This window comes from Muscardinus avellanarius (genome assembly GCF_963383645.1).
Source record: "Muscardinus avellanarius genome assembly, chromosome: 13".
Classification (NCBI taxonomy): domain Eukaryota; kingdom Metazoa; phylum Chordata; class Mammalia; order Rodentia; family Gliridae; genus Muscardinus; species Muscardinus avellanarius.
The window spans coordinates 65,504,588-65,522,329 of NC_137799.1; the positions used below are offsets into that span (position 1 = coordinate 65,504,588).

The 17,742-nt window shown below is 36.0% G+C and overlaps 1 protein-coding gene across 1 annotated transcript; it reads left to right on the forward strand.

Annotated features, from left to right (window-relative positions):
- Positions 1–14,749: 14,749 nt before the first annotated feature.
- DMAC1 (distal membrane arm assembly component 1) lies at positions 14,750–15,871 on the forward strand (the record flags this gene model as incomplete). Its single annotated transcript, XM_080708981.1, has 2 exons — positions 14,750–15,023; positions 15,807–15,871. 2 exons carry the CDS (start codon positions 14,750–14,752, stop codon positions 15,869–15,871), a joined length of 339 nt encoding a protein of 112 aa, XP_080565107.1.
- Positions 15,872–17,742: the final 1,871 nt, after the last annotated feature.

Sequence of the window (17,742 nt, forward strand, 5' to 3'; positions counted from 1 at the left end):
ATAACCTTGAGTTTGGCAATGGTATTTTAGATATGACCTAAAAGCCATGACTCATGGAAGAAATAAATGAGATAGTTATACAGAATTTAAAATTTATGCTGCACAATAGACATTGCCAAGAGAATGAATAGTTCTATGATCAATCTTACTAAATGATCTGTGAGTATATTAAAAGATGTGTACTTTGCAGTTAGTTGTTGGGTAAATATTCTATAGATGTCAATTAGCAAGTTGGTTCAGTTTGGACCATCATTATATTCTCTATATCTTTCTTCAAGATAGCCCTTTCAATATATACAATGTAGTTTTGACTTATAATATCCTTTTCAAGTAACACTAATATTTGTCTTTCTTTTTTATGCCTAGTAATTGTCTTCTTATTAAATATTTTGATTAATGTATTGTAATCATCACAGTAAAGTTCAAAGTCATACAAACAAATATATACACAGGTTTTAGTATTAGGTGTTTCCAACATTAGAAACATTTTTCTAAATAGTGGGTTTTTTATTCCCATAAATTATTTTTTAGCTTCATTATCAGGCTTGAGTGACTTATAATCAGTTTAATCCTTTCTTTTATTATTTTTAAGCTTTCTTAGATGGGACTAGAGAAATGTTTAGAATATTTTCTTACTGGTGAGGCAAACTCCTGAAAAAAACAACCTCATAAGGCGGGCATGGTGGCACACGCTTATAATCCCAGCATTTGGGAGGCTGAGAGGAGGATCGCAGTTTGAAGACAGCTTCAGCTACCTAATGAAACCCTTTGTAACTCAGTCAGACCCTGTTTCAAAAAAAATAAAGGATAAAAAAATAGGGCTGGGGATGTCACTCAGAGGTAGAATGCCCCTGGGTTCCATCCCCAGTACTGAAAACAAACTAACTAACTAACTAACTAACTAACTTCATGAACCATGAAACAGGGACTATGGTGGCCCCTCCCTGACATCTGAGGAATTGCTTATTCCTCTTTTTGCAGTGGTTCTTTTCCTGGTTTTACTTTCCTTGCAAATATGTGCTCATTTGTACTTAGCTCCAGTACCACCCAGTTCAAATCTCCTGTTTCCCTTTGTGCAGCGAACTCCTCTCTCTACTATTCTGCCTGTGAACTTATTGCTGAGTTTGCCTCTCTGTTTTCCAATTTGTTAAGACTCAGACTCTGCCTCGATTTTCTCTCCCTGTTCTGCTTTCAGGAAACTCTAACCAGGCAGTGAGATGGAAAAATAAAAGGCTCACCATGTTTTGTCTCTCATCTTTCAGGGATCACTGACCTTTATTGCTTCACATCCACTATCTTGAAACACATTTTTTTTTGCCATACTAAGAATGGAACCCAGGGGCATTCTACCTCTGAGCTACACCTTAGCCTTATTTTTTTATTTTTTATTTTGAAACAAGGTCTCAATAAGTTGTAGCAGGTCTCACTAAATAGCTAAGGCTGGGTGCAAACCATGATCCTCCTATCTTAGCCACCCAAGAGTGTGCCAACATGCCCAGCTGAAAAACATTTTTTCCCAATATTTTAATAGTTTCATGTGGGAGAATAAACAATACCCCCGTTATTCTATTGTGTCAGAGTAGATGCCCAATGCTGCTCTATTTAGTGTAGAAGGGTGGTTTACATTTCTTTCGGTGGGAAACGTTTTACTCACACTGCATTAGTCAGGTGTCCATTAGTCTATCAAATATCTGAGATAATCAATTTATGAAAAGTTTTGCTAATATAGTGGTGTATGCCTGTAATTCCAGTACCAGGGAGCTTAAGACAGGAATACTACAGGTTTGAGGCCACACTCAACAACTTAGTGACCTGCTGTTTCAAAATATAAAATAAAATTGGGTTTTGAGTATAGCTTGGAGGTAGAATGGCCTTGGGTTTAATCCCCAGTACCACAGAAAGAAGAAAAAACAAAGTTTATTTTGGCTCACAGCTTTGAAGGTTCCAGTCCACGAGTGGGCATACCTACTGCTTTTGGTCTTCTGGGGAGCAGGACATCATGATGGGAAAGCAAAGTGGAGTAAAACCATTCATCTTCTTCCTAGGACACAAAAGAGGGAGAAATAGGCAGGGCCTTGGGTCCTAGTATCCCCTTCAATAGCACAACCCTCAGTGGCTGGAAGAGCATCCACTAGGTCCACTTCTTAAAGTTTCCCAGTAGTGCCAAGATTTTAACACTTGGGCCTTTGGGGGGACATTTTAGATGTAAATTATAGCACACCTTCTACTCATTCATATTATGTTTAGTAATATATACTTTTTTGTTTACATATTGTAGGTATTGAAACTATCAGGGACATCTTGTATAGCATCACTGTTCTGCTGGTATCTTTTATTTCATTATTAATTACTCTGCAAAACTACCCAGTCATAATATCAATCGTTATTATAAGTGAAGAAGGAGGATAAAGAAGGGAGTAGTTGTATCAGAATCAACTGTGCACCTTTTCCAAACTAAAGGACACTTACCTGCTCAGTTTCTTTATGTTTCCTTGATAGAAACATTACCTCTTTTAGTGACAATCTATGCATTGTTAATAATGAAAATATAATTCATCCCTTATTCAATTTTTTAATATGGCCAGGAGGTGAACTACATGCTTGTTTTACAGAATACTAGGCTTTTGAGATAATATTTGGGAATGGGGCCCAGAAATTCTATTTTTGATGGGATCTCCAAGCAATTTCCCTTGTTCATCAAGGTTTTAAAATTATTGGCTTGGAGAAGTAAAATGTAGTCTTTTAAGTATTCCATTTTGGTACATATTTTTGCATGGTGCTTCTTTTTTCCCCTCTAAATGTTTTTAAATATCCTCTCCTATTTTTTAAAATAATACACTCTTTTTCCATCACTTTCTCCTTTTGTATTTTAGAATTCCAGGTAGAAATAGTATATAGTCATAATCATTATAAATATATAGAACCATGATATATAGTTATAGGAACAGATTGGGAGAATAGGATTTTCTGAACTTTACAAACTTCTGACAAGTTTTAAAGAGGTTCACTTTATATAATATGAAATGAAAATTTTAATCATTTCTATAAACAAAGTTTCCCAAAATACATCATGTATATTTTCAGGAGACAGAATTCACCTCACAGTTCTAGATAATTAACTTAGAAAGTAATTTTTTGGTAAGTGTCCATCATGATTTTACATAGCAAAATTTCAAGTTTTGGGGATGTTATCCAATATATTCAGTCATCCAGTCAATATGAGAAACCTTTCAAATGGGAGAATGTTGAGGGCTTAAAAATGATCATTAAAAACATCAAGTAATCTATATTAGCAATGTTAATGTTAATGTTATTGATTTTATCCTTTCTACTGTTCTTAAAAATATTTGTAAGGGAAATTCCATAGCAGTACATTTGTAAATTCAATTGAATATGTTATTATTTATAGGTATAATTAACAGTAGACTGAAGTCTCACTTTCATAATTAATGCTCTAGATTCTTACTTATTCTTTTAATGATTACACCCAGGGAAAAACTTACTAAACATTAAAAACCCTTAAACTTCAGGTAGAGCATTATTATTTTACTCCTGAGTAAAGAAAAAGCATTGACCATCAAATGGAAAATGCCTTATGGTAAATAATGCCTCTTTTTATTATTGGTATAAAAGTCATAACTCTGAAAATAACCTAGGAGGTATTGTGAGTGGTTTTCTGTGCAAAGAAATAAAACCAAATGATTAAAACAGAAGCTGGAGCATAAGCTAGACTCAAGATCCAGTAGGAATCCTCTCATACGGTTGTTTTTAATGGCCAGACTGCCAAGAAAAAGTAAGGAATGTGCATATAACCAAAGACTTGGCTTGGGGTTTTCCTTCTAAAAGAAGTGATAAAACCTCTCAAAGACATTTGTTTGATTACTGTTTGATTACTATTACATTACTGTTTGATTATACATTCAATATGCTTCTCTGAATTATACAGGCTTACTCCATCTCGGTAACCAAATAAGCATACATCTCTGTAACAGAAGAAGCACATTCTAAGATACTTCTGTGATCTGTTTGCTGTGAAGGAGCCAAACAGAATATGGCAAGATCCTTGATCAGAGTATTTTGACATTTCTAATCTGATTCCAAAGAATATCAAAATATCTCAACATTTAATGATTAAAGTCTAATATACTAAACATTTTGTTGGAAAGATTCAATCGCTCGCTCATTCAACAAAAGAGTTTTAAAATGACTCCTAAGCCTATTTAGAAGATGCCAGGAGATCTTCTACTTCTCAGTTTCATTAGACTAGTTTACCCATGTTGTCCTAAAATAGAACAGAAAAAAATCTCTATTACTTGTTTCTCCTTTAACAAGTGTCTCTTCCATAAAATTTGGTATCATCCCAATAATCATTTATTTATTTCAGATTTATTATTTTATTTATTTATTTATTTATTCATTTATTTATTTATTGGTGGTCCTGGGGATGGAACCCAGAGGCTTTCTACCTTTGAGCTATACTCCCAGACCTATTTTTATATTTTATTTGGAAACAGGGTCTCACTAAGTTGCTGAGAGCCTCATTAAGTAGCTGAGGCTGGCTTCGAACCTGTGCGATCCTCCTGTCTCAGCCTCCTCCCAAGCACGGGGATTACAAGCATGCGCCACCACGTCTGGCTATTATTTTTATTTTTATATCTTATCTTTCAGTTTAGTCCACAAGCTTCTGGAAAGATGGGATCCTCACTATATATCCTCATTGATTCATTTGAAAGATAAAATACTGGAGTAGGAATGATGGGAAATATAATGATATAAATAAGACACAGCTGCCATCACCAGTTTGAATTTGGTGTAATTGGTAAAATAAGATATGTAATTATCTTGACATGATTCTTACAATTTTTTTATATCTAAAAATGTGTGAACTTGAGCTGAAGGCTTTTCCCAGCATTCCTGGCCCCTGCTTTGTTATAAACCTAGCATAATTAACACAATGTCATGGAAAATATAAGGACTAAATAAATGTGGGCGGGTTGAATATTTGTTGAAAGAAGTTTTTAAGATTTCAATTCTAGGCCCCTAAAAGTCCTGTTTTTGCTTACACATTTTATAAAGCTACTCACTCCTATTCTTCATCATGTTCACATTTTCATATTCTGGTAGTACTTAGCTAGTGTAAAAGGATAGAAATATTTATACAAACATGAAGCAACAATGTAGAAAAAAACAACACCAGGCTCCAAGTCAAGGAATCTATTCCCTACTCTGGCCCCTTCATTTCCTAGTTGAGTGAATAGCATCGTTAATTAATATATGTCTTTAAGTCTCAGTTTTCTATGCTATAAAACAGAGAGAATAAAGTCTGGATTCTAATCTAAGCTTCAGCCTTTAGACTTTGTGATCCTAATACTTGGCTCTTCACCTATTTAAAGATGGAGGTAGCGTGAGTTCCTGCCTCATATGATTGTTATGAGGATTAAATTTACTGACACACTGAGAATATGCAGTTTCTGACTCAGTGTTACATATTATTTTTTTCCCAGCATCTTCATCCACTATCAAACACTAGGAGCAAACTACCTAACCCTTTTAGACCTCAGTTGCTTTAACTTTAAAATGGGGACAACAAAATCTAATGTCATTGTACTATTCTAGTATATTAGATGACTATAAGCTGTAAATCACTGTAGATATTTTGATTCGTATTATCAAATAATTCTCTTTCTCTTCCACTTTATTCTCCGCACAAATCTTTGCTAACTACCAGAATATGTTCTGGAAAGAAATTCTGGAATAAATTAACATTCCAAGAAAACTGTGCATTTTATCACCCAGAGCATTTATCTCCCTTGGGCTGTCTATACTTCACATCAGCCGTTTCCCCAGAGTCATCTAACTTGGCAGTGTATGCTGTGTGGATTAGTATCTGCAATCCTTAAGATGCACTGGGCTGCAAGACACCTGGGGCCCATCTCTTCAGCTGATTCACTGGACAATAAAGAGCAGCATTCCCAGATGTTCACCCATGCAATACCCACCAGACCTAAAAAGATTATAAGAGGGATCAATATGAGTTCCTTCCTCATGACAGTACTAAGGAGCAAGGAAGTAGAAGACATCCTGTTGAAGTGAATAAGTATTATGGGAAGAACTAAAATAAACTATTTTTGGCTCAGAGTTCTTAAGGCCTAGGCTCACTGACATATACTTGAACAGCTTTTCCTACCCTTTAAGTGTGTACACATTAGACTGTCAAAGCTAAGGAGATTCAGAACATTATAAAGCGCCATTTCTTGAAGAGAAGCCATAAGTATTTATTCTATACTTAATTAGTGTAAGCAATCAGAACAAAGGAAATATGCTGCTTAATATGTACATAGAATTTCTTGAATTAAACAAATATAAATGTTAGTACTAAGTCATAAGGAAGTTTAATCTTATAAGAGTCTGAACAATATTTTAGATGATATTTTTATCTTTGGTTCTGGTTGAAATGAATCCACTGACATTGACTACTGAAGCAATGTGAATATACCCACTGTACATGACATAAACATTCTAGGCATACATACCTGCAGATATAAGTTGGGAATCAGTGGAACACACTGCAAAAATTTTTGTGATCCCCAATTTTAAGGCTTTTAATATTAATAATTTTTCACATTCTAATCACATAAACCATCAATTCATAATAACAGAGCCATATGAATAATAGCACCATTTAACTACAAAAAATTTTACCAGTGTTAGTTATTATAGTTCTTTACCCTGCCCTAGAACAAGATTAGCAGTATTTACCTATTACTCAGTGACCCAAAGCTCAACTTAAAGCATTCCTTCTCCTAAATTTAGGTCATTTGTATTCATCCAATTAGAAATCATCTTTTTCTACGTTGTCACAAAATCTTCTTACTACCTCTGTGAAAACATTTTTCAAAGTCTAGATATATATATAGATTTACTTATGTATATGCTTATTTTATAAATAAGTTTCTAAAAGTTTAGGAAACAGACTTTTCCACATTGCTCATGACTTCACCCTCCCCTGTTAGAAATTTGCACTTAAAATTTATTTATGTTTTCAGTGATTAAAGCATGTTGTTGGTTACCTCAGGTAGATTATAACTATGGTGTTATGTCTTTTTCTTACTCTTAAAGTAAGATAATTAATGTTTTCCACACACGCTCCTTACAAATACATGTGGTTATCATCTACCAGCCTGATTTATTTTGCGCATTTCTCTCGGCATCAAAGGACATTCCCTCCCGCAGTTCTTAGGGTGATACTTTCTCTCCAGGCTGTCTGTAGTAAGTGGCATGCAGAGCTTTTCCCTAGTGAGAAGGAAGTCAATAGGCTGTATTTTACTGTGACAGCTGAGCCATTTGACTTGAGCCTTATTACACTTGATGGCTACCTTTAGGGAATGTCTCTTTTAGTTGTTTATTTTTCAAGTCCCTTGTCAGTTCAAACTACAGAAAACAAAAAGGGGAACCCTGAATTTACTAATGTGTACCCAGAATACAGAAATAACTTTTATCAAACATGAGCCAAGATGATATCAACTTAATGAAACAAACAGATACTTACCGAGTATCAATAAGACACAATGTACCATACTAAACAGTATGAGAATGCTTCAGAAATGAATAAACTCTAATAGTCCACTGATGGATCATATATTTAGGAAATAATAAATACTTATTTGAAACATCAAAATTAAGAGTTACTTAAAAGAGGCCAATAATATCCAATATGAGCAAGGGCTTAATAATGGACACTCATTTCAGGAAGACACTGGTCACACTTGCCTAGCTACTTACTACATTTTTCATGAGGGAGACTATTGGCATTTCAAGCAAAATAATCTCTATTGAGTAAGACTCTTGTAAGCATTACTAAAGATTTAGTGTCTTTAGATTCTGGACACAGTTGTTGTGGCAACCAAAAGTGTTGCCCTGTATTTCCAAAGGCCCTAAAAGGTAAAAGCCTAAGTTGTAAACAAACAGAATGAATTAAAATAGGCTAAGTTATGCTACATTAACAATTAGCTTTAAGTCTCAAATACAAACTTTACTTCTCACCCTCCATGTGTAAAGCAGATCAAGAATAGTATTTGCTCATTATAATTATCAGGAATTAAGCCTGATGAGGATGTGTAGGCTGTATTGCAATGTGTACATCAGCAATCACTATGGCAGTGGGTCACACATGGGTGTGGTGGAGAGAAGAGAGTCACAGCAAATGCACCGTAGCTGCAGATGACAGCAAAGATCAGAAAAGTAAAACTCTTGAAGGTACAAAAGTCTTTGACATACATAATATAAATCCTTATATTCCATAGGTCTAATATTGCTTCATGAAAGAAAAAAAGATAGAGTTAAATAAGGAAGCTGACCCAAAAGTCAAGCACATGGTCTCTTTGGCAGTACAGGAGAAAAACTTCAAAATGTGAAGCCTATTCAAAGCAGCTTATTCCATTTGCTTAGGAGACAAAGAGGCAACATGAGCTCCACACTCCCTAACTGTGGGGATAATCCTGGCTGACCTGGAACTTTTGTCCAGCTCTATCCTGGTATACACATCCTTCTAAGAGCTGGGAAAACTCACCATTTGGAAGATGCTTAATTAAACAAAGGACTAACATGGGACAGTAAAAGATACAGTAAGAAATATAAACAAAAAATAATGGATTCATACTAGCATTAAAAAATAATGTCATGGAGTATATAAAGATCATGAACAAACATTTCTCCCTGAAATTTAAAAATATTAAGAAGCTGTCAAGTGCATGAGGCAGGATTTCAAAGCACAAATAAAAAGAACTTAGGAAAGAGATGATTCGACAGCAGGATAAGATAAAATATTAGTTATCAGACTTCAATAAAAGAAGTTGGAGAAAAAAATGAAACCATCACATATATAAGGATAAAAATAGAGGACCACGAAAGGACAGACATTTCTACTAGAATATTATGAAACAAAGATAAAATTAAAAAGATAAAATTTAGTAATAAGTACAAGAAGTTACAATAGTATGTGATCATTTTTGTAATAATTTTCAAAAAAGAAAAAATAAAACAAATAGTTAAAGGGCAGGTCTATATTGGCAACAGCACAGAGGAAGAACTAATATAGCTGTTATTTCTCTGGCCCCACATTAGGCTCCCAGGGCACAAGATAGGGGTCCACATATGTCATACTTCCCTTTTATTCCTCTTCCATGTGGTTAATGCGATGGTCCACCACTTAAATTACTGCCCACCCCAAAGTCTATAGAAATAATGAAGATTAAAAAACACTCTATAAAGTAGACGAACAGGCAGTTTGCTTCAGGGAAATATGTTGAGGCTATTTCTTGTCACAAAAGAAAAGACACCTATCTCTTTGAACCCATTAGCTGGCATGGTCTGGACAGATCCATTTATCACTGGAATGACAGAAATTCTCACATGAAGAGCTACTGCACATTCTGGTGGGTTAGGAAAGAGAAAACCAGGTGAAAATATGCAAGTCCAATGGAATATAGATAGATGTAGTCAAGCATCTCCCAACTCTGTTTTGAAAGTTAAAAGCCCATGGTTTTTTTTTTGTTTTTGTTTTTGTTTTTGTTTTGTTTTTTGATGGTACTGGGGATGGAACCCTTCTACCTCCCGGCTACACTCCCAGACCTATTTTATATTTTATTTGGAAACAGGGTCTCTTAAGCCAGCACAGCTGGCTTCGAACCTACGCAATCCTCCTGTCTCCACCTCCCAAGTGCGGGGATTACAAACGTGCGCCACTACACCTGGCATAAGCCCATGTCCTTCTTAGAACCTACCATATGACCAAGAAATACCACGTCTGGGTATCTACCTAAAAGAATGGGAACCAAATTACCAAACTAATGCATGCATATGTATGTTCACAGCTAACCAATTCACAATTGCCAAACTATAGAACCAACCAAGATGTCCATCAACAAATAATATAGATTACAAAACTGTGGGATATGTACACAGTAAAATCTTACTCAGCCAAAAAGAAGAACAATATACATCATTTACAGGGAAATTAATTAAACTGGAGAACATTATGTTAAGTGAAATTAGTCAAAAAGTAAAAAATCAAATGCTCTCCCTAATATGTGGAAGCTAGGGAGAAAAAAGGTCGTAAGAGAAATTCTAGACAAAGAAGGAAAAACCATAGAGGAGTAAATAAAGCAACCTAACTTAGGGGGAATGGAGGTAAAGAAGAGGGAAATTCTCTAATGTACATGATGTACATTCACAAACATATCAAAGTTAATCAGTAAGCCAAACATGAGAAGGAGTAAGGGGGGAGGGAATAGAGTGGGAATTGGGGAAGGGCTAATGAGTGATGTGTGTATGTATGCCTTTACCATCTTGTATTCTATTAAGATGTATGACTACAATGCACCAATAAAAAAAATTTAAAAATGGAGACTCACCACAGGGATACATCTGCAGAAATTCAAGGGAAATCTTTTACAAGGGCTTATTTTTTACCATAGCAACAGAATATTCCAGGAGAGCCATATACTAGAAGCAAAGCTTCAAAAGATGTCCAAACATTTTCAAAGGAGCAGATCACAAAACTGCATATCTAAGGAGGCACATAGAGCTCCTACAAGCTAAGAGCAGAAGAGTAAGAAAAGAAAAGAAAAGAAAAGAAAAGAAAAGAAAAGAAAAGAAAACAGAGGCTTAAAAGCTCAGTCTTGAAAATAACAGGTCCACTGTAAAAGAAGCCACAGGTATATGTTGATTTTGTAAGAAAGAAAAAGAGTTATTGAGCTTGTCACCACATTTTAAAACTTCAACAACATCATCAATCTGGCAGAAGTTTGTAGCAAGTATAGAGAAAGCCAAGGGCATTACAATACTTAGTTGTCCAGCCTTTAAATTCCTATCTCCAAAATTTATTTTAGAAAATTCTTAGAGGAACATTCTTCTTTAGAATATTCTGAAAATCTTTATAATTAAGTAAAATGGAAGGTCCTATAAGAAAAAAGGAGAAAAATAATATAGTTCATACACAATAATAGAAACAATACATGGAAGCCCACTTCAGAGGTACTCACAGAAGTGTATAATTTGTCAATATTTTAGGAGAATAGTCAAATTCATGACTTAAGGAATTCAGCATATCTGATTTGTTGACTCAAGCTAAGAAATCCAGATTTGGAAAAACCACTAAACTCTTTAGAGGTTCAGCTATCATATTATAAAACAAATGGCTATCGGGATGTTTTCAAGAAATTATTATATTTTCTTTTCTTAGGCTTATAAATGTGTAAAATTATTTCGTGTAATAATCCATAATGTCATAAAAGATAATTCAATATTGAACTTTAATATGAAAGCCTAGGGCTCTGGGTATTCATTTTGTTTTGCAAGTATTATTAATCCACATGAGATATAAACATTATAGACCTTTCCAAGTGAAACTATATGTACCAAACTTTGTCGCCGAGGCTGGTATTATACTTGTGAACCTCCTGTCTCAGTCTCCCAAGTAAGGGATTGCAAGTGTGTGCCACCATGCCTGGCTCACAAATGCTTTTTTTTTTTTTTAATTTAAGGCACTGTCTTAAGCAATAATACTTTTCTATCTTAGCCAAGGATTCCTGAGTGCAGAGTCTGAGACAAAAGTTTAGTCAAGTACATGTATTAGTATTCTGTGGCTGTTTTAATAATTTTCACAAACTAGGTGGCTTAACTAGGGACAGGGAAGTAGGTAACTAGGTAGGTGGTGGACAGAGGTGAGAAGGACACATCTTAGTATACACCATTTTATCCATTTTGAACTTTCTAAATTTGTTAATAAACAGGAAAATATCAAGGCTTTCTAGGTCATAATTGTCAAAATAAACTATAGTGATACTAAATAGTAAAAGAAATGAAGGCAATAAAGAAGAAATGAGGCAAAGTCAGCTTTCAACCTTCTCCTCTTACTTTCTTCCCCCCAAATGCAGTTTTCCTATAATTACAGCTTTGTTTCCATCAACTTCTACTCTTATCCTCAATCCCTTCTGTTTCATTTATCTCAAAATGGTTCTTAACAGTTCCAGTAGTTTTCAAATTTCTATTAGCCCATCTCAATTTTAATATGTGCTGCGTGCTGTTTTAGGATATGTCAGGATAGGATATATGTTAGGATAGAAGTCAAGAAGTGAATTTTGGAGGAATATGACAATAAAATAACAAAAAAGGATTAAAATCATTCATTTGAGGCAACTGTATAAAACAATAATCTTTTAGTACATACTTTATAGAAACATTAAAAAGAACTTGCCTGTCATTTGGAAACTCTGTTATGGGCTATTTTAAAAGTATTCATTTGGAGAATTAACCATCTCCTCTTCTGGCACTCTTAACTGTGGTAAGCACACTACAGAAGGCAAGTTCCTAAATAAGAACAAGATAGAGTCATGTCAAATAACATGTTATTTATGATGATGACTGAGCTTATATGTTGTCATGACGAGATATTAAAATATCTATTATTTTTCCTTATCCTTCTAATATATAAGGTAGTACATTACTAAATAAGTTATAACAAACAGGCATAAATGCTAGTGTGCTCAATCTTTTATGTTCAGAGGTATGTAATCAAAATGTGTTGAGGCAGGAACTCAGCTACATTTTTGAAGAAAACTCATGCTAGGAGTCTAGAGACAAGTTAGAAGAAAAAAGCCTTTCTCCCCTGGAGAACATAGTTGAGCCTCCTCACAGGTTAGCTGAAACCTCAAGATAAGGCACATAACTGCTAGAGAAAAGAGAAACGATATACAAATTAATCGCTGCCCTGCTTCTGTCTCTTGCTTACACTAGGCAAAACAAATCTCTCACCCATTCCTTCTGAAAATTAAGTGAGAAAATGTATAAAAGAACTTGCATGTTCTGAGCTCAAGGCTCAGACCTGCTATATACTAACCTGGCCTCTATTTCTTGTTCTCTGTGGAACAAAGCCTTCTGCAACAGTTTGGTGATCACTGCCAACAAATAATTTTTTCCCATATAAGTAAGAAAAAATTACAAGCACTATAGGATTTTTATCAGACATAGTGAGAAGCAGCAGCCTTGAATTACAAATTTCTGAGTGAAATATTTTTTAATTCATTTGGTATGGCATTTAACATAGTGCTATTAGAAGAGAGAGATTTCTAACAATAGGAATTTTAAGTTAGGAGAGAAAGTAGAGACTACCTAGTTCAAATCTCATTATAGATATAAGATAAACAAAAGCCAGAAAGGATAAGTAATAAATTTATACATTATATGTCTGTCTCACAATGACAGAGCCATTTTTACAGTCCAAATTCCCCAAACTGTGCCCCTTCTAAGTTACCACATGTGGAGATATGTAGGTATATCTATTTACCCACATATGTGTAAAAATGGAGAGGGTCTTTGAAATTAAGCAGCAAATCAATATCTTATTATGTTTATGTCTATTTATTCATGTTTTTATTTTCCTTTTCTTCAGACTTCCCAAATTTACATTCCATTTTAGAAAGTGGAATAATACATTTGTTTTTTGTTTGTTTGTTTGTTTGTTTTGGGTTTTTTTGGTGGTACTGGGGTTCCTGGAAGCCCTTCTACCTCCCAGCTACACTCCCAGACCTATTTTTACATTTTTATTTTGGAAACAGGGTCTCCTAAGCCAGCGCACAGCGGCTGGCTTGGAACCTGCGCGATCCTCCTGTCTCTGCCTCCCAAGCGCGGGGATTACAAGCGTGCGCCACCACGCCCGGCCTAATACATTTATTTTGACGTATTATTTAGAATAGAAAGTTTAAATCTATAGTCCTGTTTTTACCCATTTCCTCTAACAGAAACAACCTCTGAGCTTTCTAAATGTCTTTCTTACCAGTAATCAATCCTCAGAATACAACCAGGCAGAAAAATTATATATCCAACTACATGCTAAGAAAATAAAAAGTGAAATGTGTTGAAAGTGGATGGCACAGAAGTTGACTTGCAAAGATGCAATCAGAATTTAAAGGTCATTCTTAAGGAATAAGAATGTAAAACAGCAAGAACAAATCTTATATAACTCCTCAAATCCATTAACACGATTTTGCATTGAATTTTCTCCAGGGATCTCAAAGAAAATAATACCATGAATATAACATGTCTTTAAGAAACAAGGTAAAGAGAAAATGAAAGTATTTGTACAGATAATTCAAACTGATTTTTAATACCTTGATCACATTTGTGTATTTCGCCATATGCATACGTAAGAGTTCAAGAATTTTGTTGACTCATTATCTGCCAGAGTTTGGTTTCAACCATGGCTAGGTCACTACCCAGTTTTATCAAATATTGAGAAAACTCATATCTGCCGCGATGAGCTGGGAAACTACCTAATGTAGATAATTGCTTAGCAAAGCATCAAACTTTATAAAACTTAAATCTATGTAAGACTTAACCCTTTTGAGACGAGTCAGCGGCCTTAAGAGAGGTGAGTGACACACCCACAGCCTCACCGTTTGTGTTAGGCAGAAAACTAAAGGCCTGGTTTTCTCTATGGAAACTGAAAACTGGGACATTTACCAAGTAGGCTAGGTCAGAATTTCTAAAGTAATAAGGGGTGGAAAGAGACTGGTCCTGCAGCACCACAGCAGGGCCACCGGCCTCGCAATCTGAAGAGGCAGGAACTACATTTCCCAGCGGCCCACACGATTTTTTTTCCGGCGCAGCGCGACAGCGCCCTGCTTTCCGGCCGAGTCGTTTTACGTCAATCTGAGCCGGAAGTTCTTACGGCTGGCCTGAGCCGCGCAGCATGGGCTCTACCTGGTCTGGTCCCGTGGAGCCGGTTAAGGTGGCTGCGCCTCCCGTGGCCACCTTCCCCGCCAGCTCCGCGCCCCCACACCCGCCGGGAGAGCCCGCCTCGCCCGCGCAACACTCTGCGTTCAATAACTGCTGGAGCTGTCGGGTGTTCTCGGGGTCGGGGCTGATACTGGCGGGCGCTTACGTGTACTTGGTTTCTCGGAGGCCCATGAAGCTGGGCTACCAGCCGGGTCCGGGGACGGTCGCGCAGATGGTCGTCGGCATCAGTGAGAGCCGGGCCGCCCCCGGGTCGGGCAGTGGGTGCGGGGTCTGCGGCCAAGCGAGCTGGGCGAGCGGCGGGGGCGCCTGAGTCCAGGGAACAGCCATTTAGAAAGAGAAAGTATTTTCTGAGATTTCGTATTCAGGCTGGTTGTTTAAATCTTTACAATATCCATTAGAGGTAGATATGACTGTGCCCGCTTTACTGCCGGGCAAACTGAGACAAAGAGTAGATTGAAGAATTAGAAAGTGACCTGGCTGGCTTGTGGTCACAGGTTGATCAGGCGCCAAAGCCCATTTCTTTTCTCCACAATATGGAGAAAACCAGTGTGAAGGCACTCGACCTTGGTTGAAGAAATTGGGCTTTGAAGCCAAATGTCAGATGTTGGTTAAAAGCCCCTCTATGCAGTGTACTGCTGGGTAATGCAGTCCATGGTCCTGATCTGTAGCAATACTGATTGTCAAGATGCCTTGCAGTAAAATATGGTTCTTTTAGCTTTCCAAACCAGTTTTCTAAATGGATAGACTTTTATGTTTTCATATTTCTTACCTTCTTAACCAGGTTATCTAAATCACTTACCCTTATTAAATCTTCTGGCTTTGGAATGAAATGGGCTGTTCCTTTATTTCTTTCGTTAAGTTTTTGTTGTTACTTTTCTGAGCTTCGCTGTTTTATAAGAAACATGCATGTTGCAAGAGTTAAATAAGTGGTTTCTATGAATCACTTGGTAAACTGAAATGTAACATACAAGTAAAATACTCTTGTATATGTGTTGTTTTTTTTCCCCTAGGCATTGCTTGTTGGGGTGTAGTTGTCCTGGCAGATCCTAAAGGGAAGGCCTTCCGAGTTTTTTGAAATTGCCACCAGTAAATTTGTCCTCTTCTGTCCCTGGACTCATGACACACAAGAAGCAAGGATGCCAATACCTGAACATGGATAGTCATCGCCATTGTGGATACCACCAAACTGAAAAGAAAGTGAAAACATTGTTTCTCTTGCTTTGGCTGTGTTTGTGACATTCTTTTCAGGTTAAGGAGGGACCAATAAATCCCTCAGACAAGAAAGCCCCTTTGTGTATTATCTGGGAAAAGAGGATATACTTTTAAATTATACTTGCATATAATTATATTAGTTAAATTGCAATATTTTTAAATATTAAAATAGAGGAAATGATAAACCAATTTTATTATTTCAAATGGTTTTTATTTCTCCCATAAATGGGTCAACAACTTTTCAACCTAACCCTGGATAGACACACAGAACTAGATCTGAATACTTCTTATATTTTCAGGGAATTTTCAAATCCATCACCTACTTCATGAGAGCTTCATAACTAGACTGATCCTTAGTTTAAAATACAAGAGGCCCAGTGATTTGCTGAAGGCTATTTAGCAAGGCAGTGATGGAGACAAGAACTTGTTCTGGTCTAGTTGTTCCTAGTCTAATCTTTCAAAACGAGAATTTTCTACGGAGGCAAGAATTACCTCTATGAAACAATCATCAATATCAACAGAATAAAAGATGTAAGTGCCAAAATATTTGAGAAAGAATTCAAAACTTAGCAAAAAGAAAAAGGCCTTTGATTTCTCTTCCACAAGCACTAGAAAAGTACCTGTGATGGAATTGTGTTGTTTTTGAGATAAGAATTCAGAATTAGTTCACTTCTAAAAGAAATCTGTACTTGCTACCATTGTTTTGTTTTTTCTCTGAAATACTGTGTCTTTGTAAAGGTTTATATTGCTGGTTTTCTTTTTTTTCTTTTGTAGTACTAGGTATTGAACCCAGGGGCTTTCTACCTCCTAGCTATACACCATCCCTATATTTTATTTTATTAATTTTATTTTATTTTATTATTTTTTGGTGGCACTAGAGATGGAACCCAGAGCCAGGGCCATTCTACTTACTAGCTACCTATTTTTTGTTTGGAAACAGGGTCTCACTATGTAGCAGAGGACCTTATTAAATTGCTGAGGCTGTGATCCTCCTGTCTCAGCCTCTCAAGTACTGGGATTACAATTTTTCACCACCATGCCTGATTTATGTAGCTCTTTTATCAAAGCAGAAAGGTACTCTTGAATTCATCTTGTAGTTGCAGTGTATATGTTTTAGATAACATGTGGAGTAGGTAGTACCTTTGAGGCTTTTATTATGTAGAAGTTACTAAGTCTGTTAAGCCTCACAATAATATCAAGCCTCTTACAGTGTGTTGTATACTGGTCATAGTATGGGTGGTCCTATACATAATAACTGAGACAGAAGACATTTAAACAACCAAAAGTAGGCAACAAGGCATTCTTTATGTGAAATACACAATTCAATTACATGTTGCTAATGAATATAGAAGTTTTCAGTTGGAAGAGATGAACTACCCAAAGCAGGTCACACATGGTCATTGATCCCCTAAAATGTCTGTGGACAAGTTGTCCCCTGCTTTCAAAAGCAAGTAATCCTATTGAAGAATAGCTATAGTCTGAACATTTTCTTAGGTTAAGCTAAAAACACATAAACCTACTCTGATCTTGGCTTGACTTACTGGGGAAATAATAAATTTTTAAACTTATGTAGAGGTATATCCTGGAGGTATTGTGGGCTCACATGTAGACTACTGCAATTAAGTGAGTCAAATATTGTGAATTCCCTTTGCATATGGAAATTAAGTGTGTACTATAATAAGTGCAAATCCTGTCTGAAAATTAGTGTATTCGACATGTTATTGTTTTAAAAAA